The 23239-nt window shown below is 31.3% G+C and overlaps 10 protein-coding genes and 1 non-coding gene across 11 annotated transcripts; 7 read left to right on the top strand and 4 right to left on the bottom strand. All coding sequences in view use genetic code 12, as the record gives it.

Annotated features, from left to right (window-relative positions):
* Positions 1–3828: 3828 nt before the first annotated feature.
* NAT4 (Nat4p) lies at positions 3829–4464 on the bottom strand (the record flags this gene model as incomplete). Its single annotated transcript, XM_064905751.1, has 1 exon — positions 3829–4464. One exon carries the CDS (start codon positions 4462–4464, stop codon positions 3829–3831), a length of 636 nt encoding a protein of 211 aa, XP_064763435.1.
* A 192-nt stretch (positions 4465–4656) lies between these two features.
* DFJ63DRAFT_61063 (uncharacterized protein) lies at positions 4657–5772 on the top strand. Its single transcript, XM_064908999.1, has one exon. The coding sequence runs from the start codon at positions 4849–4851 to the stop codon at positions 5602–5604; it is 756 nt and encodes a 251-aa protein (XP_064763434.1). The 5' UTR covers positions 4657–4848; the 3' UTR covers positions 5605–5772.
* Positions 5773–6336: 564 nt separating this feature from the next.
* Positions 6337–7390, top strand: DFJ63DRAFT_61065 (uncharacterized protein). The gene has a single exon (XM_064909000.1). The coding sequence runs from the start codon at positions 6575–6577 to the stop codon at positions 6905–6907; it is 333 nt and encodes a 110-aa protein (XP_064763433.1). The 5' UTR covers positions 6337–6574; the 3' UTR covers positions 6908–7390.
* Positions 7391–8530: 1140 nt separating this feature from the next.
* On the top strand, positions 8531–10645 carry DFJ63DRAFT_61067 (uncharacterized protein). The gene has a single exon (XM_064909001.1). The coding sequence runs from the start codon at positions 8667–8669 to the stop codon at positions 10596–10598; it is 1932 nt and encodes a 643-aa protein (XP_064763432.1). The 5' UTR covers positions 8531–8666; the 3' UTR covers positions 10599–10645.
* Positions 10646–10964: 319 nt separating this feature from the next.
* DFJ63DRAFT_t58 lies at positions 10965–11046 on the top strand. The gene has a single exon. It is a non-coding gene; the product is annotated as a tRNA-Ser (tRNA).
* Positions 11047–11265: 219 nt separating this feature from the next.
* DFJ63DRAFT_333718 (uncharacterized protein) lies at positions 11266–11799 on the bottom strand (the record flags this gene model as incomplete). Its single annotated transcript, XM_064907897.1, has 1 exon — positions 11266–11799. The coding sequence occupies one exon, from the start codon at positions 11797–11799 to the stop codon at positions 11266–11268; it is 534 nt and encodes a 177-aa protein (XP_064763431.1).
* Positions 11800–12025: 226 nt separating this feature from the next.
* Positions 12026–14746, bottom strand: OPT6 (Opt6p; the record flags this gene model as incomplete). Its single annotated transcript, XM_064904897.1, has 1 exon — positions 12026–14746. One exon carries the CDS (start codon positions 14744–14746, stop codon positions 12026–12028), a length of 2721 nt encoding a protein of 906 aa, XP_064763430.1.
* Positions 14747–14956: 210 nt separating this feature from the next.
* Positions 14957–16636, bottom strand: DFJ63DRAFT_333716 (amidase activity protein; the record flags this gene model as incomplete). Its single annotated transcript, XM_064907896.1, has 1 exon — positions 14957–16636. One exon carries the CDS (start codon positions 16634–16636, stop codon positions 14957–14959), a length of 1680 nt encoding a protein of 559 aa, XP_064763429.1.
* Positions 16637–18199: 1563 nt separating this feature from the next.
* DFJ63DRAFT_311420 (uncharacterized protein) lies at positions 18200–18577 on the top strand (the record flags this gene model as incomplete). The annotated part of the gene is made up of 1 exon (XM_064905750.1): positions 18200–18577. One exon carries the CDS (start codon positions 18200–18202, stop codon positions 18575–18577), a length of 378 nt encoding a protein of 125 aa, XP_064763428.1.
* Positions 18578–19333: 756 nt separating this feature from the next.
* On the top strand, positions 19334–19902 carry PGA53 (Pga53p). The gene has a single exon (XM_064906830.1). The coding sequence runs from the start codon at positions 19417–19419 to the stop codon at positions 19810–19812; it is 396 nt and encodes a 131-aa protein (XP_064763427.1). The 5' UTR covers positions 19334–19416; the 3' UTR covers positions 19813–19902.
* A 330-nt stretch (positions 19903–20232) lies between these two features.
* On the top strand, positions 20233–21781 carry ILV6 (acetolactate synthase regulatory subunit). The gene has a single exon (XM_064908998.1). It carries the CDS (start codon positions 20653–20655, stop codon positions 21556–21558), a length of 906 nt encoding a protein of 301 aa, XP_064763426.1. The 5' UTR covers positions 20233–20652; the 3' UTR covers positions 21559–21781.
* Positions 21782–23239: the final 1458 nt, after the last annotated feature.

Raw genomic sequence — 23239 nt, 5'->3', positions numbered from 1 at the left:
TCTTTATTTACTCGTTTTGTTATTAGATTCAATTTCACGATTAAATACCATCAACATCAATTGCTACTTGTAAGTTGTAGATTATACCTCAATTGAATCAATCATGGGTTAAGTGATGATTTATGACTCGGCTCATATTTGACTCTTCGTCAATTCGGACCTTCCGACGGGATTGAAAGTGAAAAATTAGTGTTTTGAAAAATTTATTTTGTTATCTATCATAAAAAATATTAGGCTTTTTTTTTTTAGATGATCCAAAATCGATCTGAGGCTTTTACACCGACATAGACGCTAAAAGAAATTCTTCACCATACATAATTAAACACTATTTTACCTTCGCTGACGCTTGCCAATTGATTACTGATATTACGGGTCATAATCTGATTTAAGGAATATGATGAATACAAAAACCCATTCCTACCCTCTCTCCCTTCAAAAACAATTCTTTCTTTTTATCTCTCTTTCTCTTTCTCTCCATAATCACTAAATATGTATCAAATCGTATACTATAAGGCAACTTGGTCAGCTTATGGTGTTAAAACTGAACTTTTTATTTGTTACGTCAATGAATATTGGGAAATCTTGTTTCCACCAAAAATTACAACTGCTTTAGATTTACCTGATATGATTTATATTCGTTGGTATGATGAAGATGATTAAATGGGTATGGCTCTGGTTAGAAGTTTAGGTTAATTGGTATGGGTAATTGGTGTGTTAACATTAGAACCAATTGGGTAAAATTGGATTTGGTTTGGTTATGTTGTTTTACGTTTTAGTTTAAGTTCAATTCTTGGGGTCTAATTATTATTTTTGTTTTTTTTTTACTGGTTTATGGGATTATACTTTATTTAGAATTTTACATATATTAATTATATTATCATCATATTAAATTATTAAAAATCTTGTAATGTAATTCAGTTAGATGACCTTTTACAAATAAATTTTCGGTATAACTTCATCTATTACTCCATTATCATTAATTACAACTTGTAAAATGTACTATTATAACCCAATTGACTTCTTCATGTTATTATCAAGAGTCACTAAACAACAGCATAAACTATAATTTGACTCCATCTATTTATTATCGGAGTTCAAAAAAGATCGTTATCAGTTAAACAACCTAAAAATTAATTAAAGTTGGCTAAATCGGTTAGTCGCGGCCAATAGAAATTTCATGATCTATTTTGTTCAAGCTGTTCAACCGATATCATACTAAAAGCTAAATGTTTACCATACATTTTTCAATCCTTTTTATCCATAATTAATGCTTACAGATGCACTGTTGCCACGAGGTATCATGGTTTAGATCATTCTACAAAGTTTTGATTTGGATAGATTTTTATTTTCGTTTTGGATTTGGATTTGGTTTGCTTTTTTTAATTCTTTAGCTTATTTAGAGTATATACTAATATTATCATCTTAATACTGAATGAATTATATGAAAGTTTGTAATAAGCTATCATGTTAATAACTCTATGAACCATTTTTGACTCTATTTCTGTTCCCATAATTTATCTTTGAAATCTACCTTTAAAGGCAGCCAAGTGCGATAGGTGTTGCGAAAAAATGATTTGGTACGGAGACTACCTTTAACCAAATGATATAATGATAAGATATATAATTAACCAGCTCGAATCAGATTGATGTGATTGGATGATTAGTGGATTTTGTCTATATTAAAAAAGAGATAGAGTAAATTGAATTTTTCTACCGATAAGTCCTTAAAGAAGGGTTAATTAATTGACTTTACGAATCCCAAAATGGAAAGTTTTGTAGTGAGTTTAGCGACAAAATAAGCGTGACTGGTCGGTTCTTCTTTTAGTGAGAGTAGTATTATTCCCTGGACATAGTAAAATAAGGACCTTACGTAGTGGTTTCAAAGGCAGTTAATCCTTAAATGTGATTCAATATGCAGGCAATTCTAGGTTAGTTGGAAATCTAAAAAAAATTTGGTTTCAAAAAAAATTTTACAAATTTGTATCACTTTTCTTTCTTGTTTCTAGACCATCAACACTCATTTAAATACATACTATCACTATAAAGCCTGTCACAATCAAATCCTATAAGCTTCAACCCCCGTTCAATTTCGGGTGTCCTCACATGGACGTTGTAATACTGATTGATCACTTTTTTTGGGTAGATCAATCTCATTTATTTAGTATTATTGCACTTCAAATTCTTTTGAGAGATTCCCTTGGGTCTATAGCTCTAATTCAGATCGTTAGGTTTGAATTGGTTGAACAATTTGATGATTTCGTCCTTTTAAGTGTTATTGATGTGGGTATTTCTCATATCATCCATGGTAGAGATTCAAATGTTGAAGATTATACCATTGCAGAAGTCCATAGTGACTTTAGTTTATTTCCTAGATTTTTTTAAAATCTTAAAGTAAACAAAAACTTTTTATCCATTTCATTCTTTATACAGGATTATAAAATTTAAAAAAAAAACATACTTTTACTTATTATTGAATGAATCTTGTTTGGTACTTATATCGCTATTTCAAATTCTTCATCTTGCTTGCATTTTTCGGTTTTAATTCTCGTTTTGGTTCATCGTTAGTACTGGCTTTCTAATTTTAGGTATTTAGGTTGGTTTTTAATTCGTTTATTTCTTTTATATATATTTGGTTTTTAATTTTATTTATCTTTTACCCTTTTCGGTTTTTATATGTAATTTAATTTTATTAATGTTAATTAACTAACAATATATTGTATGATGCCAGATCAAGTTAAATTAGCTACATAATCTACGATATTCCATTTTTTTGCAAACCTCGCTACTTCCTACCCCGTATTTTTTTTTCTTATCGCAAATAATGAACTAAGACTCTCATTTTATGCTTAATTTCATTGGCAACGTTAGTTGATATATTGTTGATATGTAGCTACATTCTATCACCTTGTTCAATTGACTCTTGGCAACGGTAACTCTAGTACTATCTTATCCTCTTGTCATTGTCATTATCGTGGAAGCCTATATCCACTCTATTGACAGAAAAGGATAGAGTGCTCAGCCCTATCAAAAAAATAATTTTTATTTTTTGCTGACTGGAAATCATCACCATCGATATATATACTCCTATTCATAACTTAAACTTCTACATATGCCTTATTTTCAATGAAAGTTAATGGCAAACCATTGATTGCCGCCTGTTTCATCATCAATTGAAGGAATGAAATCAATTGAATTTGTTTTGATTCAATTGTTCATGTTTATTACTGAATCAGATTATATTTTTTAATACAGGCTCAGTATCGATATGACGTAACTTTATATTTTTCACTTTAATTAACGAAACCTAGCAACGGTTATCATCACCAATTACCTCAATTGCTATTAATGAAACCTGGAGCAGTAGTTACTGGAGTATACACAGTTGTATGACCTGCACAATATGGCACTTTTCTCGATTTGTTCATGGTCGAAAATATGATGTAATTGTAATTATAGTTTATCAGTAAATGGAACAATATGAAGATGGATGGATGATATGAATAATTATTTTCAACTTAAATTTAAACATTATTTTTTTAATGTTAGCTTTTGAATTTATTTTATTTTTGGAAACGGTTGTTTCATTCCGAAGACACGGTTAAGTTATAAGTGATTATAGGGCTGACTTTATGGTCTTTTCTTTTTAATGCTAAACTTAAGTTATATTTAGATTTTACATTTTTGGATTCAACTTTTTGCAGTACCTTTTTTTTTTTAATTTTAGTATGTACATTTGATTGAGTCATCATCTTTATGCTTCTGTTGACTCCTATTTACTTCTATTTATGTAACTTTTCTATATTGAATTCACATTTTTACTGAGCATTCTCAGCATGACTTGTATAGTATGTAGTAGTCAGGTTTTAGAACTTTACCATTTCTTAAAACTTTATCCCGGGGTGATGATGGTGACAATTTAAAGCCCAATCGTATATACCATTCAAACGCAACTTTATTCTGGGAAAATACCGTTAATGCAATACCTGATAATTGTTGAAGTTGATTTATTTTTAGTATTTTGTCATCATTACTTTTAGTCCTTATATATATCACTAGATTTTCTAAATTTTTCATTAATTTAGTTCCTATTTTTTGACCACGGAATTTTTCTTTAATTTGAATTTCATAAAGGTAAAACACCAGACCATCTATCCCTTCTTCATCATCAACTAATTTAAAACTTATAAATCCTACTAATTCACCTTTAAATTCATACCATACATAAATTAAACCATCTTCTTGCATTTCATCCCGTTTATCATCTTTCCAAAGCTTACCGTGGTGAACTTCATAATATTGGTGTAAATTGTCATCCACCAAATCCAAAAATTGTTTCAAATTCAGAGATGATAGTTTTGATATGGGTTTATGAATGGTTTGCCAATGATCAATGGAATACTCAAATATATATTCAACGTTTGAATCAATCTCGAGAATTAATTGATCTTCGTGATCTTGGACCATTTGATTATAATCCAGTAGAAATACACATCCAATACGTTATCCAAACTACCTTCTAAAATATCAGCAGCTGTTGATTGATTGATTGATCTTCGTTATATCTATCGTAGTTAAGTGCTATTTTTAGGTGAAAAATTGTTACCCGCGATTTGATTGTAAAGAGTGGAGTTTTTTGGTACGCGTGATATTTTTGGTGTAACACTTTTTTTTAAACACCCAAACGTTTAATGTGATAAGCATCGTCAATCTATTTCAACTTCTAAAAGCTTTACTTGCATCCCATCTACATTGATTCTATTGATTATTCTGCTATTACAGAATCTGTATCACTTCTACTTCTACAACTGCAACTACACCTAGTGAGACAACTAGTACAACAGATCAGAAATGAACTTACCTCCCAGCTCACCAGTTGATAACAACTACCTTATACCGAGTAGTCCAATGTCTACTACATCACCATTGCATTCGCAATTACAATCACAATCACAAATAAGGCAAACAACTATACATTCACCTAAGATGTTATCATCATCATCTCCAACCGGGTCGAAATCACCAACTTCTGGTCCATCAAATGTTTTAGATGATATTCATAATAATCAGCAAAGACGTCGTAATCAATTATATAAACCATTTTCATCATCTTCATCGCCGATGGAAGTGGGGAGTTATTCAGCATATTCACCTCATAATCAACAATATCATTTGATTTCCCCTTTACGAACCAAACATCATCAACAACAGCAACCTCATCATTTAAGAGCCAATATGAGAAATAAACATAATAAAATGAAATTCATTCGTGATCAATATATTCAGGATAAATTAGAATTACAGAGAGATAAATATCATGAATTCCAATTCCGAGATGACTTGAATCGTGAATATGAACAAGAATATCATCAAGTGACCCAAGGTCTTGATCTTGATACGTTATTGAATGATGAAGAAGAAGAACAGAAATATGTAAAGCCTGATCGTTTGGTTAATGTTCAGATTCAAAATGGATTTGAAGATGAGGATTATGAAGCTTATATTGCTGATTATGAGAATGATTTAGAAGATTATGGGATCCAACAAGATTTAGAGATTGTGGATATGTTAAAGGAGATGGATTTAAGTAGCAATCATCCCCATTAGTGGTTTTATTTCGAATAAGACTATCGTAAAATAGAAATGAAAAGTTCAGTTTTTGGTATAGTTAAAAAGAGATCATTGAATCTGATGTGATTCAATGATCTATATATTCAGTTTATTTTTGGTCTAGGTTTTTTAAAGGTTGGTTTTGCTTGGTTTAGAGTTTCTTCGTTCATTTCGTTCATTTCTTTCATATATTTATTTATAGATCAAAAAGTTATTATATCTACATTTTCATTCTCTTCAATATACACACTTTGTTCCTAGATCAAGGCTATACATTGTTTGTTAATAATGATGTAATGTCACAAATGCGATATTGATTGTAATACATCAGAATGGATAGCATTTCTATCCATTACAAGACACGATTCAACTTATACCTTATTACAGTCATTAAATGTGATCAAGTTAAGTATTCATTACATGTCACTACACTCATGGCATCACTTTCAAACCATTCAAATTTGGTTATGATTTGTGATTATGATTTATAGTTCCAGGTAGGTTCCAAAAATAGCCACAAAAAAGAAATTCTTATTTTCTCCATCATTTTTCTTCGCATCTCCACTCTCCCACCTCTTCTCATCATCACAAATCAGAAGATTATATCGTCATTGGTTAATATAACTTCATAAATGTTGCATGACCGGATAAGCTATGACTCTGTATGACCTAACTTGATTCTCTTTCGTATAGCACACTCTACACAATATGAACCTCTCCCCTGTCCAACTTTTAAGTTTAACTAAAGAATCTTATTTTGAAATTTAAGTTTTGCGCACACAGTCATTTTTTTCTGGATGGATTAAATTTCATCTTACGAAATGGAATTCATTCTTTAGATTTTAAACTCAATTTTATTTATCAAATCACTTCTTTTCTTTCGTTGTCAACAACTTATCTATCGTTTACCCTTCATATACTTTAACCTAGCCCCTTCCATCGTCTAATATAAATCCTACAATCCAATATGGCTGATATACCTGTGATGAATGCCGTTGTTGCACAAGAAGCATTCGGAACCGCTGGAAATGTCACTAATGAACCAGGTAGAAATGAAATGAGTTATAATAAAGAACACCAAGATCAAAACAGTTCCGATAATGATTCAGAAACATCATCCTTCAACGACGATGCTCATTCCGGTTATGAAAGAGAATCAAATGAATGTACCGAATTTTGTATTGAATTCTTTACTTGTTTTGGATTATTTAATGCTTGTTGTCCTGCTAATGGTGAAGGTTGTATTACTACTTCTGCTACATTCTGTGGAAACATTTTGTTTGCGTGTTGTAAGTGCTAATATTACTACTAATGTTAATACCAATGTTAATATAAATCCAACGACTGGTCGATAATAATATTCCTTATCATAATAATCATCAATTTCATTTTACTTCACCTCATTTAATCATTTCTCATTCATCCATTATCTATTCAATCATCTTCTTACATATCTACAATTATGATACAGGATCTAGTCAATATCTCTGGAAAATATTAACTTTGTCATGAGTAACTCAGATTAGCAAAACTGCCCCCTTCTCAAAACTAACATAAAAAAACCACAAAATAAACATCTATTGTTCATACATTTACACAAGTACCACGGTAATTGGTACAAGATACAATTATTCATTCTCCTAGTTTTAGTTATTTACTTTCTATACTTACCTATTTATTAATTCCATGCAAATATCATTCTATAAATGACAACCTTAAAGTTTTAAGGCGTAGTTTGTGTTTACTGATGTAATGAGGCTTTACGTCGTATCCAGCGATGCTATCGATTTTCTAAGCCTTACGCATTAGCCTCCATTGTTAATGTGTCCCTCTCTACGCTCTGATCTCAACCTTATAGCATATCTAACTATATCTTGTCTATATGATCGTAACGATATGTTCGAGAATGATGAAGATAAGTAATCAATGGGTTATAACCTTATCTCCTAATTAAGGTTCTAGATCACCTAATTTATGTAATCTCTTAGCGAGACGATCGCTAATCTTTTTTGTTCGCGGATAAAATATTTGTTACTATATAACCAAACCAATTGATCTCTGTACAATAATAGAGGATATATATAAAACAATAAAACAATAAATAACTAATAAACAAGTGAAATAATAGAAATAGTCTTGTAAAAGACATTTACAAATAATGTTGTGTAAATAAATAAAAAAAAAGCAGCACAACAGTAACAACAACAACGACAACCACAAACATCACCAACACCAATACCAGCACTTACACTTACACCAACTACACTAGGTGGTACTCAATAAAAAGGAAATTGATCTTCTCTTCTTTCTCTTTGGTTCAGAGCTAGTTTCACTCTCATTGTCTTCAATATCAGCATCATGAGGATCATTAGTATTATCAACAACAGCTGGAACAACAGGAGAAATCTTGATTTGCTTTTTAGATTGTAAAAGAATCAATTCTCGGGAAGGGCTTTCTGATTTACCATGGGATAATCTTCTCTTCTTAGATTTTGGTTTAGAGTCAGAATTGCCCTCACCAGCATTGGTAGTAGTTGATTTACCTTTAGACGCTGATTCTTTGGGTGGCTTTTCAGCAGGAAGTAAAATATGTGATCTACCTGGAACTCTTAAGATTATCCTTTGAGGAGTACACTTTTTCTTCTTCATACACTTTGGCATCTTAAATCTTAAATATAATTTATCTTGTGCTATTGATGACATTGTGCCAAAGTCTTTTCCTGGAAGAGGAGATTGTGAAGAATTTAATGGAGATGATACATGAGTGGTTTGAGTAGTAGACACCATATTTTTTCTCTAAGCAAAACTAATGTAGTAACTATAACTTTTCTTAACAAACTTGCTAATGTTTAAAATGATAATGGAGTTTCTTAGCAGAATAAGATTAAAATAAAATCAAATTGCAAAACTAGGAAACAAATCAATTCATTTGTTCCTACTTCTTTTCGCGCAATTTTTTTTTTTGAGTTTGCAGCATTTCAGCGGCTAAAAATATTATATCAATTTGAAAAAGCCGTTGTTTCAAGCGGTATACACCCAATCAATCCCTAATAATAAACATGTCAAATAGTCATCATCATCATCAAGATCAATCAGAAATTACGGGTCAGGGTACTACTTCAAGAAAGACTACCGGGGGTAGTGGTTACTTTTTCAATAACTTACTTAAGAGATCAAACACTGCAACTACAAACAATAATCCAAAAGCAAAACTAGTTCCACTTGATCCATATAAATTAACCAGATCTAAATCAGCCAATTATTTCAGAGATATCACAGGAAGTAATGTGACTTTAGATACTCAAAACTTTCCTGATTTAAAGAAAATACTGTCACCTGGAAAACCAAACAATATCATATCACCTAGTTTATTTAATGAAACTCTTTTATCAACAGCAGGTCCATCAGCAACTCCCAGTCCAGAAAGATATCCTTCCGTTGTTATCACTAAACCTCAAATATTAAATACGGCTGATTTACAATTAGATGCTGTTTCTCCATTGACTGGTGAAACTATGAACATAAATGATGAACATAATAATAATCGTCTTCATATTGAAGCTGATGATATAGAAACAACAGTGATTTATCAACAACAGCATCAACAGCAACAACAACAACAAGTGGGAAGCGCTTATACAGAGTTTAGTCAAGAAGAATATGACGGTAGAACTAATGATGATGAAACTAGTATACCATTAAGTTCAGCAGGTTTAAATAAATTAAAATTGAATCATAATTCATTAACTAAAAGATCAGTGTTTGAAGAGATTTTAACACCGGTAAATCCCAAAGATTTAGAAGAAGGTTCCAAAATTGAGTCAAGTGAATATATTGAAAAGAGTTCAGCTGATAATAAAGTTAGAAAACATATCGTTTTAGAATGTTTTCTAATTCTTTTAATTTTATTAATTCTTGGTGGATTTATTCCTGCGTTAGTATATTTATCCCATGGTACAGAAGATATGGTAAAGAATTTCTTCAATCTGGAAGCTAAAAGGGATCTTTTTTTTCCTTATTTAACTGAAAAGTATGGTGATTTTAGAACATATAATCCAAACATTGTTAATACTCCTGGAGGCTTAAGTCCTTTATATAGAGATGATCCTAAAATACTTGCATTAATGGAAGGTTATGGAGAACCAATATTTCATGGTTTGGCTTATTCGCCAATGGAAGCTTTAGAACCTAGTTGTGGTATTAATAAAACTGAAACAATTTATGATCTAGTAAAGCTTAGTACTGTTACATCAAGAATTAGAAATTATGGAATGCAATGTAATCAATCAGATTTTATACTTGATTCTATTCAAAGTTTAAATTTAAATATGACTTTAGCAATGGGAATTTGGATTGGTAAAAATGATAAGGTGAATAGAAACCAATTAAATACCATGAAATATATTGTTAAGAAATATCCTCAATCCATGTTTGATTCAATTTTTATTGGTAATGAAGTTTTATTTAGAGAAGATAAATCATCAAATCAATTAATTGAATATATAAAGGAAACAAAGAAATTTTTAAAATCAATTGGTTATAAAAAGATTCCAGTTGGTACATCTGAAATTGGATCATTATTAAATAAAGATTTATTTGAAGAATGTGATATAGTTGGTGCTAATATTCATCCATATTTTACTGGTAATTCTGTGGAAGGAGCATCAAATTGGACATTAGAATTTCTTGAATATCAAATGGAACCATTAAATTATAAAAATAAAACTATTATAGTTAGTGAGGTTGGATGGCCAACTGATGGAGGAAATTTCCGTCGATCAGTTGCTAATATTCCTAATTTCAAATATTTTATAAGTGATTATATTTGTAAAATGAAAAATGTTAATTATGGTTGGTATTATTTTGAAGCTTTTGATGAACCTTGGAAAAAGGTATTTTATGAAGGTAAAAATAGATGGGAAACTTCTTGGGGGTTATTCAATAGTGATAGACTGAATAAATTAAATTTAAGAAAACTTTCAATTTGTTAATAGAAGCTTGAAGAAAAATAATTTATAATTTCATTTATTTTTGCAGCAATATTTAAAGAAAACAAGAATTTATGTTTAGTTTTTCTCTTTTGACTAATTGAAGATCAAATTAATACTATAACCAACTTTTACATATATAATTAGATAATTTAAATACTTTTTATAGATACTACATATAAGCTAAACTTAATTTATTTATTTGAATTCAGATTTAAGACTATTAGAAAATTGCATATGTGAAGGTTATACCATTTAAAAATTCAATTTTTTAGAGACCAATCCTGCATATAATCAAAACTCACGTTCAAATTATCATGTGACAAAATATCTCCATTAGAAAGTGAAAAAATTAGTTTTCAAAAAACTGGCAACTTGTCCGAGTGGTTAAGGAGAAAGATTAGAAATCTTTTGGGCTTTGCCCGCACAGGTTCGAGTCCTGTAGTTGTCGCCATTTTCTTTTTTTATTTTTTTAATTTATATTTCAAGGTTTAAATGGTTTGACAACTAACTACATAATTTATTTATAAGGTTTTTGGGTATTCGTAAATTCTTTTTTTATTATCCAAATAAATAGAAGAAGGATTTTTAGAAGCAAAGGAAAGGAAAGGAAAATAAAACAAAGGGTATAACTTTAACTATCTAATAATAGAATATCTAATTCATAGTTCTAAAAAAGACCGTACATTGCAATTGAACCACCAACTGAGACGGCAATTAAAGCAGACAGGGCTTTAATTGAAGAAGAAGCCGAAACTTCTTCTCTGAGAGTGAAAGAATATTGATCTAAATCGAAATCGAAATCTTCTGCGTCTCTCTTCTTGAGACTGATACCAAAGAATCCTAAAACTTTATTAAAGATACTGGAAATTTTACCAGAAGTAGAAGTAGTAGTCGTAGTAGTAGTAGAGGTATCATCATCGTCGTCACAAGGGTCTGTAGTTGTTGCTGCTGCAGTTGTTGTTGGAGCAGTTGTGGTTGCGGTAGTTGTTGTTGGTGTAGAAGCAGCAGTTGTGGTGGTCGAAGTAGTACCTGTCGTTGAAGAGCTACTGGTCGATTTTGGGAATAACCAACCAATAATCAGACTGATGATTCCTCTTTTACCTAATTCTTGAACGGAAGTATCATATTCAACTGCTTGAGCATTGATATGACTGGTAAATACAATTACCATCAATAAGACGAAAGGAACAACAAACTTCATTATAAATTTACCTGCAATGCGTTAGTTCGATAAATCGATATCTAGATCTCAAACTGAAACATAGATCAGATTAGAGAATTAAGCTCAAGTTTTATATTAATTATTACTAAAATTAAGAAAAATTAGTTAATGGGCGCAAAACTTTAAAAAATACGAATTAGGAAATTTTCTCAACCAAATTTAGTCGCACAACCATATGAAAAATAATCTAAAATTTATTATCTACTTAAGGAAATGATCCTTCACGCAAACCAAAATATCCATTTGGTGCATTCTTAGCATTTAACCATGATCGTTGACCATTTCCGCCTTCAATACCCAGTTTAGTAATATTATTACCCCACCAATTTAATTCATCAGTAATATATTCTGTAGTGAAAAATATTAATAATGCACTAAAGGCAACTCCTGCTGATAAAGCACTAGTTAAAATATAATTATACTTCTCCCACCATAATATATAGTTATTTTTAATATGGTACATAAATAAATATGATACATATAATCCTCCTGTGAAATACAGAAGATTATATGGTGCATAATCCAAAAATCCGCCTATTATAATAGTGGGTTGGAAATAACGTCTCAAAAGTTGGGGTCCATGGTTTTTAAACCACACACATGGAATCACTAATATAACCCCTAATAGGAAACACCATTTTAATACTGGATAAAGTCCACCAAATACTTTTGCTGGACCTATTTCCCCATATTGAATACTCGAATAAAAATAAGTATTGGCTCCTGGACAACTTAATTTATCCTTTTGCATTCTATCACAGATATCAGGTATATTATCAATTTGCCAATTCGATACGAATAATGCTATTATCACATTCAATAACGTTGATATTAATTGACCTCTGAAGATTGCTCTGGGGGGAATTTTTGCGTAATGGGCTAATTTTTGATCGGTAATATAATTACTAGCTTGAGTATCAATATTATACCCATAACTCTTTAAAGTGATCAAGGCAATACCAGAATTTGGAATAGTATACCCAATGATTAACTCAACCAATACATTCAATCCAAATGAAAACCCAGTGACTGATGCAATAGATGTAATAGGAACTAAGAATATAAAGTTGATTAACATCGTACAAAAGATTCCCCAAATTGGTGTTTCAGTAGGATATAATGAGACACAGAATATAGCAAATGACGTACTCACAATCAAGATGGACAAAAACCACCAATCTGGTACATCTTCATATTGGGCCATCATTTTACAATGAGGATCGTTCAGATATCTTCCAAATTGATCATGAGATTTTCCTGATTTAACAGAATCTCTAAGAGTAACCCAAACATTATGGAAACTTGATTTCATTGATTCCCACTCAGTAGTAAAATGATAAACTATGGCAAAAGGATATAAACAGAAGAATGCTCCATATAACACCAAGTTTGCAGCGGTAAAATATGGTGGTCCAACCTTTTGATACTTTTCATTATCAAACATATTATTCTCATCTAATAAATCATGAACATTGAAAACTTCACCCTTATTATTAAATAATCTATTGGAGTTTATAGGTAAATAAGCAGTCCAATAGTTATTAGTATAATAAACAATCAAGATTATAAAGAATGCTAACATTGAACCAATATAATGATTGGCATAAGTATAAAATGGAATAGTAAGACAGCCTGCTGCATCAAATATATTCCAATCAAATGTAGGCCATGGATTTAACCCTAAGCCAACAAACGTACCTGTTACATTCACTAAATGAATCAGATTTGGACTAAACCATGTAGGCCAATTTAATTGTGATAGTGCAGTAAAGAAGTAAGATGGAATCCAATTATAGAAGAAACTTCCAATACAAACAACGTAAAAGAAAGTATACTGAGAAATCTTCCATCCATAAACTGGATTATTCTCTTCTGCTTTCATCAAAGCTCTATTTAATGCTATGGTTGGTAAAATTGTTGGCCAAATTGCTTTACTTGGATAAACACAAACTTTCTTCATTAATAATGCAAATCCAAATCCAAGAAATTGGGTTGAAATAGACAAAAGTACTTGAAATGTATACGTGACCCACTTTAAATTGTAAAATCTTTCTAATTTCATGACAAATATATTATAGACCAGATAAGGTGTACCCGATGAACACAGATATATGATTGTGGCTAACATCATTTCTTTATAAGTCCAAGGACCAGGATTTAATTCAATGGAATATCCAAATATTCTGAATGTCTTATGAGGCATATATCTTTCCCATAACTTACCACATGGTAAAAATAAGACTTGCATTGTATGAGAACTTAATCCAATTCCTGGCATTCTATGAACAAAGAAATTATTTATCACTGATCCAATACATGTCCATACTAAACTTATAACATATACTCTAAATGTCTCTATAGGGATAGTTGGATCATCGTATGGTTCTGTGATTGCTCTTATTTCTGGATATGGTGAATGATAATGAATTAATGCTGCTTCTAATCTAATTTGTAGATTCCAATCTATAATTCTAAGGTATAATTTGTGATTAATATGTCCACGGGTATGTACTTCTTCTTCCTCTTCTTCTTTATCGACTTCTATATCTGAGATTTCAAATTGTTCATCCTCCCGTGGAATCAATCTTATAAGTCTTTCTAAAAGCTTATAATCATCTGCTAAGTAATTCACATCACCATTATGTTCAACCAATGCATCTCTCACGATTGATATGGAATCTTCTATACTCAATTCATCTATCTTGGTCAACATGAATTGAGGTTCCTTCCCTATGTGAATATCTTCTGGCACGAATGATTGATCAAAGGTTTCATCTTCAAGGACACCCAATCGAAGCAACACAAGCTGAATTTGAGAATTAGTCAAATTAGTCCACTTCCTGTCGCTACTCCTCCTAGTTAAGTTCTGATCATGATCTTCATGGTATTCATTCAACTCAATGTATTCAGGCTCCTTTCGTACCATTCTCAATCGACTTAATAATCCCTGGATGGTCCTTTGATAAATTGTTTATCTAGTTTGATTTTATGTCAATTTTTTTTACGGTCTTGTGGGGGTCGCGACAAAATCTTTGATTTACCGACTGTGATTTATGAGTACAATTTCTATTCACAAATTTAAACTATAAACCAAAGAGATACACTATTTTAAAGACTATTATGGAGTTAGACTAAACTAAGTACCTAAAGATTCACTGATAACCTTGGTGATAGCAATAAGTTTTTCTTCTGTATTTCTTAAGCCTACTACGCCTAAATTTACTGGTGCATTAGCAAACTTCTTTGGATCATCATATAGATCGTGCTGAAACTTATCATAATCATTCAATGGTTTATAATCCTTTTGTGGCACGTCTAAACTTGTATCCAATTTAGTTACAGGGAATACCAACATTGGGTAATCTAATAAATTCCATTGACAAGTGTATAACCAATATTTTGCAGTTCTATGCTCAGCAGCAACATTTGGAAATACTGGAGCAATAACTCCATCAAGGACTTCACCATCTTTATTAGTATATGTTTGCCAATGTTTTAAATATTGTTTTCTATACTTTTGTTTTTCTATATTCCATTTCCATTGTTCATGCATATCTAAATCTTCAGCATTTTCAATGGCCCAAACAGTTTGTTCACAAGCTGGTTCTCCAGTGGATGTTAAAGTACTTTTAACATCACGAGCACCATCTTCAAAATAAAGCTTATCAAGAATATCAAAAGTCTTAAGATGATTATAAGGTTTGAAATCAACAAGTTCGATATTATCCAACTTTAATAATTTTTCTTTAACGATTTTTAAAGCTCTTGTAACTGGTGGTAATGGATTAACTACTTCATCACTCCATAAAATTCCAAGTCTGAATTTTCTTTTAGTTGATACTGGTTTCCATTCAAGAGAATTTAAACTTGGATCAATTAACCATGGTTTAGATTCAACAATGGTTTGCATGATCAATTCTAATAACCCTAATGATCTAGTTAATGGCCCGGTAACTGATAAGATTGATTCTGAACCAATTTGACAAGAGAAATAATCACCTGTAGGGATTCTTCCTACTGTAGTTCTCATACCATAAATACCATTAAAAGCAGAAGGACATCTGATACTTCCACCAATATCACTACCTAAACCAACAGTACTAGCATGAATACCATTAATAGCACCCTCACCACCGGATGAACCACCACAAGTCAAACTACTATTGTAGGGATTAACAGTTCTACCATGAGCAAAAGATTCACATTCAAGCATCATTAAAACTTGAGGATTTGTAGTTCTTACAAATGGATTAGCACCATTTTTGTATAAGATATTAACGATATCAGCATGATAATCGACCACTCTATCTAAGTAACATAATGAACCATGAGTGACGGATCTTCCTATAAATGGGATCATTTCCTTAAGTGAGATTGGTAATCCGAAAAGAGGGAATGTTTTGGAAAGTTCAGCATGATTTGCGTCTAAATGCTTAGCAAAGGCTAAACTTTCAACAGGAAGGAATTCATACACACAGTTGGTTAATTTAGAAGCAAATATAGCGGCATGATAATAAGCTTTCAATACTTCAACTGCAGTATATTTCTTTGCTTTCAAATCTTTTAATAAATCAATAGGATCCTTTTCTGTGATTTCTTTCACCTTGGCAGGCAATTTCTCAGCATAAACTTCAATGGGATATGGAGCAGGTTTACCATAATCAGTGGTTGTTTCACCAATGGCAGTTGGAAGGGACTTATAAATGGTATAAGTTTCTTCATCGTCAAAGGGGAATAATTCCAAAGTCTTGGCCAAGGAGTCTTTATAAATATTTTGCGCCTTAACAGCTAAGTCTTTCCAATTATCAGTTAACATTGTAGGTAATTAATTGTAAGTAAAATATAAAGTAAAGCAATTGATAAAAGCAATTGGTAAAATAAGAGATATACTCCATTTTATATAACCGTTTTACTGAGAAATTTCAGATTTGCACTAGAGATAATTGATAAGAAAAACAATTGACTGATTCCGCTACTCAATGCGGTAATTCGCATAATTCTCAAGGGGAACACTATTTAGTTAGGCAGGGCTAAGGTTTTCTGTTACATATTTTTTTAGGTGCTACCTTATCTCAACGGCGGTCTAATAGTATTTCCCGGCCCGCCGAGTAATTTTAGCTTCAATGTTCTTATCCCCCTTTCTATTCTACCAATTCAATCATGATTTAGTGAACGGGGTATGATAATGTATAGCGGATAACTTAATTTGATTAATTTGGAGAATAAAATGCCAAGAGGTATGACTTTTACTTATAACAATGATTGCTCCTCAAACTTGTAGGAAATAAACTTCGTTTTAAAGCTAAAATGTGAAAGGGAGGGGATTCGTAGATATTACTAAGCAATATTAGTCCAATGGTTGATCTAGAAGACATTTAACTTTAAGGTGGGAACCATGATATTCATCAACCAATCATATCTCAGAATTCGTTGTATTTGTAGTGTTGAGGGCTACCTTGAAAGTTAAATTACATCTGAGTGGAAGGGGGAGCACCACTTTTCTAATTGACCAATAAGATGCTTTGATGGTGAAATTCCACTTGCCCTCATTTGTGTAAAAATCTGTATTATCAGGATTTATTTTCAAAAATTTGAATTTTACGCGTTTTGCTCAAGTTTTCAGCCAATAGGAAGCTTCAAATCGACACTATTTCCTAATTAGGAAACCATGTTTTATTTTGATATATCTTAGGAGGCAACAAGACAATGTCCTACTTTGATATTTTTAAGATTTACGTCTTCCTATTGGTCGACATTTAAGAGAAAGTTGGCGCCACTCACTTACAAGGCTCCAACTTACTGGTGCCACCACAGCTGAAGGAAATCTATCAATACTGGTGAGTAGCTATTCACTTATTAACTACTCAGACGAGTATTGCAGATATAGAGGTAGATACTAAATATCATAAGTCAAGAACTATAGAACCGTTGACAATAACATATACAATCAGCTGTTCTTGGTCATTAGATTCATGTGCCCATCATGATTGGTTGATTTACAAAAATTTAAAAAAGGGCGAGGTGAGATAATTTGAAATGAATGCAAAAAACAAAAAGAATAAAATTGTAATTATTTGAAACATAATCAATGTTAAGATCCCGATAAGAAGGTGGAATGACCTTAGTTTAATTATAAACATTTGAAGATTAGGTTATTTCTATAAGTAAATTGACTGGTTTTGAATGGGGTTTCTAGCATTTCCACTGAAAATCCCTTGCAAAATGATATGAAAAAGAGTATGAAAAGGTAAAGCTGGTTTAATTTCAAAAAACTATAAATAGAGGTGGAAAATACTTGTAAATCTAATCAAATTATCATTAAAACCACTATCAATCAACAAAAATCAAATCTTGATATACTAATTCAATCCAAACACCAATGAAGCTTGCTATTTTCTATTCAATTTTACAAATTTCAACTATTGTTCATGGTCTCCCAGCTATTAAAGTAATTAAACAGGAGGTTCTTCAAGTCTTTCGGCCGGTGAAGAATAATAACATCATCAAAAGGGTTCTTGTTACACCTATGAATCACAATCCTGATGCTGTTAATACCCATAATCAACATGTCATTGCTGTTACTACTTATGTGACTGAGCTGACAAGTGTCAGTTTTGGACCTTCAACTATAAGCTCATACGATATTGTTCAACCTACCCATACTACAGAATCTGGAGAAGAGAACATAGGTGTTCATGCTGTTTATTTATCGACTTATGTTCTTGTTTCAGTTACTATTATTGTTTTATTAACCTAGAAATAGTTAAGTATTCTCTAATTCGCCATGGTTTAAGTCACATGTTTAGTTATAATACCTCCGTTTACTTAAGTTGAATACATGCCCAATATAAAATCACAACGTTCCATAACCAGTTGTAGAAATAAGCAGTATTGTCGCAAAATACATATATTGGGTTTATTGTCGCAAATTTCAAAGACAAGTCAAATTAGAGTTTAGTATCACAAATGGTAATTGAACCCGCACTCATACTTAATATCCATTTAAGGATCACACGATAATAAAAGTTTTTTTTCTTTCTCTTCTAAAAGAATATTCATCACAGCCTAAAATGGATTTCTTATTTTTCAATTCTATAAATTTCTTGTCGTTTAAGGGATTGAACTTTGTGGCCATATTTTACTCGTCTTTTCATAGTTTAGGTGTCAACAAAAAGCCACTATTTATCATTATTGCGATGGCCATATTAGAGGTGGTCTGGAATCTTTGATTGGAATCAATCTAATTTCATCAAAATGAAAGCAATTGAAACGACCCAAACTTGACCGCAAAGCGCAGGTGATACCTTCTCCTCTCCCTAGGCTGCAGGAAAACACTTCCTTAAAAATATTTACTAGTATACAGAATTGTTTTTGAAAATTGCCTTAGTTCTTACGTAAAATAGCCACCACCACTACTGTTAAAATTAAATATCACAATGGTAGTTAAAAGTTTAAAATTGTTTATTTTTTTTTTAAACTTAGATTATATAAATAGGAGTCAATATCCCATCCCCTTTTGTTATTTGATTTGTGATTTTTATAATCTTCCTTTAATTTTCGATTTTTTCAAGTATCAATTATATTATTATAGTAAATATGAAGACCCAAACTTTTATTACTTTAGCTTTTGCTACTTCTGCTTTAGCCAATGTCATTGATAGATTCAATGTTAATCAAGATGATATTATCATTGGTAATGATTTCCAAGGATTTGAAGTTCTTAACCTTAAAGAGAATGATGAACAAATCTTAAAGAAAACCACTGCTGAAGAATCCTCCACTACTACTCATAAGAAAGAAGCTGCTACTTCAACTGTTGAAAGTTCTACTACTAAGACTCATAAAAAAGAAGCTTCTTCAACTTCATCTTCAGGTAAGAAGCATAAATCTGAAACTCATTCCATCACCAAAACTAATGATGGTATGCAACTCGATGGTGCTGGTGCCTTTATTGCAGGTCCAATTGCTATTATTGCTGGATTACTTCTTTAAGCAAGGATTGGTTTTATAAATTTAGTTTGTAATTATGGTCTATAACGTTTAATATTTAAAATAATATACAGAAAAAGCTTGTTTTACTGTTATGACACGATTCACTAAACTAACAAGTTGAAATACTATTAATTGAAATTGGTATTCTCAACACATTAGTTAAATTTAAGATATTTTAATGAGATGTGCAATGATGGATGAGAATGGATATAAAGTCTAGTATGAAATCCCTTAATCTATGCAGCAAGATATAATAACCGAATTAAGTACCCTTCTAGACCACACTATCATTGGCTCCAAATTCGCAGCAATAAAAAAATATCACATTGTTCCCCTACAAATATTTTAGCAAACAAAATAATGAAGTAAAGCAACAAATTTGATTTATAAGAGCTGCTTACCAAAGAGATGATATAATTATAACTACCTTATGGACTAAGCCATATCCTACTTATCAATCCTTCCCACGATTTGTAATCTATTCTCTTTCAAAGCAATCATTCACTATAAGTCAATCTAACACGTTTGGCAGAGGACGACATTAATGGCCTATTCCGGGATGACTCTTAACTATGCAATTCCCATACAAAAGTCAAAACTGTTTTTTCATCCGCCGGACCGCCCAACGAGACATGTGTTTTTATAGTGGGAAAAATGTCGTTTATTGAAAAATGGTGAGAATGATTCATCCAAAATTTTTTTTTTCCAACCCTGGTTAGAAAAAAACCAGGTTACTCCAGTTTTAATATAAATAGATTTATTGTTCGTTGTTCAAGACTGTTTCTTAATTGTATATACCAGAACCAAAGAGGGAAGAAACAGTTATAGAAGACATTTATAATGTTGAAACAAGTGTCATTATCAAGCAATATGCTTGTGAAACAAATGGTTAGAAACAAATCCACATCAAGTTCAACATCAGCTTTAGCATATAAGACATTACATCGTAATCAAAAAAGACCACCATTACCGACTTTAGAAACTCCTAATTGGTCTGCCGATGCTGCTGTTAGTTCGATTCTTTATGAAACCCCAGTTCCATCCCGTGCTCCAAGAAAACAACATGTATTAAATTGTTTAGTTCAAAATGAACCGGGTGTTTTAAGTAGTGTATCTGGTACTTTAGCAGCTCGTGGTTTCAATATTGATTCATTAGTGGTATGTAATACTGAAGTGAAGGATTTATCCCGTATGACTATTGTTTTAGCTGGTCAGGATGCTGTTATTGAACAAGCTAGAAGACAAATTGAAGATTTAGTTCCAGTTTATGCTGTATTAGATTATACAAATGCTGAAATTATTAAACGTGAATTATTATTAGCTAGAGTTTCATTATTAGGACCAGAATATTTCCAAGAATTAATTGCTACTCATAAATTACACATTAATGATGGAGCATCAATTCCTGATTTAACTGCTACAGAATCAGCTTTTCATCCAAATAATTTAGCTCCATCTGAAGCATTAAGACAAAAACATAAACATTTAGATCATATTAATACTATAACTGAGAAATTTGGGGGTAGAATTGTTGATATCAGTGATAGAAATGTCATTGTTGAATTAAGTGCTAAACCTTCCAGAGTATCAGCTTTTATAACTTTATTACATCCATTTGGTGTTTTAGAACTTGCAAGATCTGGTATGATGGCATTACCTAGAACTCCATTAGATCATGCTGGTGAAGATGAAGATGCTATTGATGCTGCTGACATTGTTGATGCTTCTCAATTACCACCTGGTTAAGTCAATAATTGTATTTATAAATATATATATGTATAATTGTATTTTCAGTATGGTTGTTAGTTTAGTTAGTTGTAAATATATCGTTTAGGGGGGAGGGGCATATCGGTTGTGGTCCCCCACTAAATATAATATAAATAAAAAGAACAGAGTAAGATATACAACGTAACGTACATGCAAACGCATACATACACTAGATTCTCCTAATTGGAATACATACGAATAGGAAGTAGTAATTGATTTCTATATAGTAGTTTTTGTGCAATAAATTCTGCGTAAATCGAATTGTGTGTTCTTTTTTTTGGCCTTATGGCTCCAATCCCCTCCTTTTCTTTTACCGTAAATAATTTATTATTTTTAGGGATAAGTAATACGAAAGGGAATGAACGAACGAACACACGAATGAATGAACAGAATAGAAGGAAGGAAGGAAAGAATAAGCATATTGAATGTCAATTTCATGTTTAAACTATTATTTTATATGTGAGATGAGTTTGAATTTATCAAACGAAGATGTAGATAAACAGACCATAGTTTCTGCAAAGTATCATAAAATTACCGATCCATTTTTAGTTTGTTGTCTCCGAGTCTACTCTAATTTCATATTTAGCTATATCTTAATTTATTTATTTACTATATTTTATTTATTTAATTATTTATTTAATTATTTGTTTACTTATTTTAGAGGGGGATTATGATTTATAGTTTACCAGGATTTTAAAAAGTCAATATTGAAAGACACTTATAATAAACACAAACAAGTAAAAAGAAGAAAGGAAGGGTATAATGGATCGTCAAGTAGTGTGGGGGGTCGGTAACAAACATGATATGATACATAATATGATTTGATCTTCTATCACGTTATTTCGGCATTTTTTTGATTAATGAAGATCTTTTAATCAAGGCGATACCAATTTATTTTATGAGAAATGTTAATATTATAAAATAAAAATAATGAAATTAAGATCTAAATCAGGCGAATGTTGAATGATGCAGTGTTGTTTGTTTGATTATAGTATTATGATCCTATTATTGATTATTACTGGAGTTATGATATAGATATGATTAAGATCGATGTTGGAAGTGGAATCTGGTCACAAACTTATAATGGGGTCAGATTCGCAACTCATAAGATCTTACAATTTATTATCCAAACCAGATAAATAAATAAATAAATAGATAGATAGATAGATAAAAGTAAATAAAATGGGGGAATATCTACAATCAAAGAATGAATGGATGGATGAGTGGCTTCCCCCATTATTTTCTAATTTATCCGTAGACCACAAACAGTTAACCAATAATAAGATAGATGAATACCCTTCGTACCTGTATAGAAAATAAAGGTAAATGGGTCATATGTAATGCATAATGAGCATTAGTACGAAATGTAGTTTAATTAGTAGTTTGTTGGTTTCCACCTACAGACAAACAGCATACTGACTGCCTTAATTTTACGGTACATTCTGTGAGTACAAAACACTCACCACCACTAATCAAAATTAACGTTTGATAACTTTATATTAAACTTTATTATGATTAAGTTTTTTACATGTGCTGATTATCTTCTCTTACCTTACCTCACATTACCAGACGATTGAACTTGTACTATATGTCTAGATCATTAAACTCTAAGTCAATATCATTCATCCCAATCGACTTACCTCAATAGGCCAAAATTAAT

This window comes from Scheffersomyces coipomensis, assembly GCF_036884675.1.
Source record: "Scheffersomyces coipomensis strain NRRL Y-17651 chromosome Unknown DFJ63scaffold_2, whole genome shotgun sequence".
Classification (NCBI taxonomy): domain Eukaryota; kingdom Fungi; phylum Ascomycota; class Pichiomycetes; order Serinales; family Debaryomycetaceae; genus Scheffersomyces; species Scheffersomyces coipomensis.
The sequence above is the reverse complement of the archived record's forward strand: the minus strand, read 5'-3'. Positions and strand labels throughout refer to the sequence as shown.